Source organism: Arctopsyche grandis, unplaced genomic scaffold (assembly GCF_051622035.1).
Source record: "Arctopsyche grandis isolate Sample6627 unplaced genomic scaffold, ASM5162203v2 HiC_scaffold_334, whole genome shotgun sequence".
Lineage (NCBI taxonomy): Eukaryota > Metazoa > Arthropoda > Insecta > Trichoptera > Hydropsychidae > Arctopsyche > Arctopsyche grandis.
Genome location: NW_027518512.1, coordinates 9,609 through 12,338, shown reverse-complemented (window position 1 = coordinate 12,338; position 2,730 = coordinate 9,609). Strand labels below are relative to the sequence as shown.

Sequence of the window (2,730 nt, the reverse complement as noted above, 5' to 3'; positions counted from 1 at the left end):
TGTATACATTGATGGATCATTTTACTTGCCCAAAAATAAAGAAATGGCTGGTAAAGTATTTAAACTCTCCGGTTACGTCACACAGGGTCATCAATAAATTAAAATTAATTTCTTAATATCTATTTCAAAGGTTACTGGAGAGTTATCTTGATTAAAATTATTTAATAAGTATATAACCCAATTAATTATATATAAATTTAAACAATAAAATACGCTAATTAGTTCAAAAACTCTGGGTAAATGAAAAGATTAAATAATAATTAAGATATGTTTTTAGCATTCAAGGAAAAAAGTAAGGACATTTGTATTTTTTTTTATTCGGCATTAAGAAAAAAACAAACCTTTTTTATTGCCAAATTAGAAAATGAAGATTATATTATATGCGTGGCATTTGTTTAATCAAATGTTAGCAAGGTTTAAATAAAATATAATAAATGGGTTTTATGAAAAAAATTGGGTCACAAAGTATAGCAAAACAACAAATTTATTCATTTATTTTGCACTTATTCATATCAATTTCCATTTCATCTAAATCTCCCTTCTCGAAGCACAGGTTTTTAACAAATGACACAAATTCATTAAGCTTCATATTTTGTTTCCCCGTTCCGAATCTAACATTAATTTCATCCTTTTCTTCTTCGTTCTTACCAACTACACATACAAGGCGATACCCTGCAACTTCCGCATTTCTAATTTTTTTATTTAGCGTTAAACCCTTATCATCAATAATTTTAACTTCAAAATCATAAAGTAAATCTCTTATTTTAGCAGTGTACTCATCTGCAAACACGGAAATGAGTGCTATTTGACGTGGGGTAAGCCAAAACGGTAATTTCTTTCCAAAATTTTCAATTACAATTCCTATGAGTCTTTCTAAACTTCCAAGAATAGCACGATGAACAATAACAGGAGTATGTAAAGCACCATCAGGGCCGGTGTATTTTAAATTGAAACGCTGTGGCAATTGAAAATCGAGTTGAATGGTTGCGCATTGTGATTTTCTACCCAATGCATCGTACAAAATAATGTCAATTTTAGGCCCATAAAATGCACCATCCCCCTCATTAATTTTGTATGGCCGACCTACTAAGTTAATTGCACTTTTTAATGCATTTTCTGCCTCTTCCCATTCCTCCAGCTCTCCCAAGTAATGTTCGGGACGAGTCGACAATAAAATTTCATATCTAAATTTAAATACCCGATAAACGTAATCAACAAATTGTAGGCAATTAGTAATTTCAACTTGAAGTTGACTTCTCATACAAAAAATGTGTGCATCATCCTGCTGAAATCTGCGTACACGAGTTAACCCAGTCAACGCACCACTTACTTCATTTCTATGAAGTACACCGAAATCGGCAAGTCTAATAGGAAGCTCCTTAAATGATCTCTCCTTAGATCTGAACATCAAGCAATGACCAGGACAGTTCATAGGCTTAAGGGCAAAATCTTCTTTTTCAATCATGTAAATGTTATCTTTATAATTCTGATAGTGCCCAGACTCCTTCCATAAATCAATTGAAAATATGTTAGGGGTAATAACTTCTGAAAATCCACGTTTACGATACTCCACTCTAAGGAATTCAACTAGTTTGTTGTATATGTGGGCACCCTCAGGCAACCAGAAACAAGAACCAGGAGAGTATTTGTGAAAGAAGAACAAATCCATTTCCTTCCCAATTTTTCTGTGATCCATTTCTTTAGCTTTTTCAATACGTGCAACATATTCTTTTAAAAGATCCTTAGATGGAAACGAAATTCCATAAATTCTTTGAAGAGAGGCTTTGGTACTATCATTTAAAAAATAGACACTGCTAGTCTTTAAAAGCTTTACGGCACGAACTGCGCCAGTGCTCCTAATATGTGGGCCAAGGCACATATCGTAGAAATCCTTGTTTTTGTATATTGAAGTTTCATCTTTTACATTTTTCTCAATAAAATATGTTTTACATGGGTTTTCTTTGTACATTTCAAGCAATTCTTCTTTAGTTTTAGTAATTTTTTCAAATTTGTGGTTCTCTCTCACAATTCTGTTAAATTCTTTTTCAATTTTTATAAAATCCGTGCTAGATATTGGCAAGGGGGAATCTACATCATAGTAAAAACCTTCTTCTATAGCAGGGCCATTGACCAATTTAACACCAAAAATATTAACAAGTGCATTGCCGAGAATATGTGATGATGAGTGCCAGAATACTTCTTTTCCTTTATCGTCATCAAATGTATAAAAATTAATACTGCATTTTTCAATAATGGGTGTGTGTAAATCTACACCCTTCCCGTCGATTTCAGCAGTAATGATATTTTTTAATTCCATTCTTAAAATTAGTTCATTTAGAGTGGTTTCTATTGGAACTACAATTTCAGCTTCTCCTACTTTTACAGAAACATTTTGAGACATTGAGGGGTTAAAATTTTATTTAGAAAACACAATAATTTAAAATAAGTAAGAGTTTGAGGTAAATATGGGTATTTATTTAAGTATAATATATATATCCAACTAAATATAATAACTGTTACTACTTAAAATATTTATTGACATTAGGGGCATTAATCTTGACCGATTATAACAATAACATTTTGAAAGGGAAAAGGCACTAATTACTCCAGCATATTATATAAAAAATTAAATAATCACAATGAAATGTATATATGAACGCTAGTAATTAAAAGGGGTGTAAATTATTGGTGCTTTATTTGCTGCTCTTAATCCTATTTAACTGAAGTCAA

The 2,730-nt window shown here is 31.3% G+C and overlaps 1 protein-coding gene across 1 annotated transcript; it reads right to left on the bottom strand.

The window, feature by feature from the left end:
- Positions 1 to 475: 475 nt before the first annotated feature.
- Positions 476 to 2,396, bottom strand: LOC143922083 (uncharacterized). Its single transcript, XM_077445351.1, has one exon. It carries the CDS (start codon positions 2,315 to 2,317, stop codon positions 485 to 487), a length of 1,833 nt encoding a protein of 610 aa, XP_077301477.1. The 5' UTR covers positions 2,318 to 2,396; the 3' UTR covers positions 476 to 484.
- Between the last annotated feature and the right edge of the window lie 334 nt (positions 2,397 to 2,730).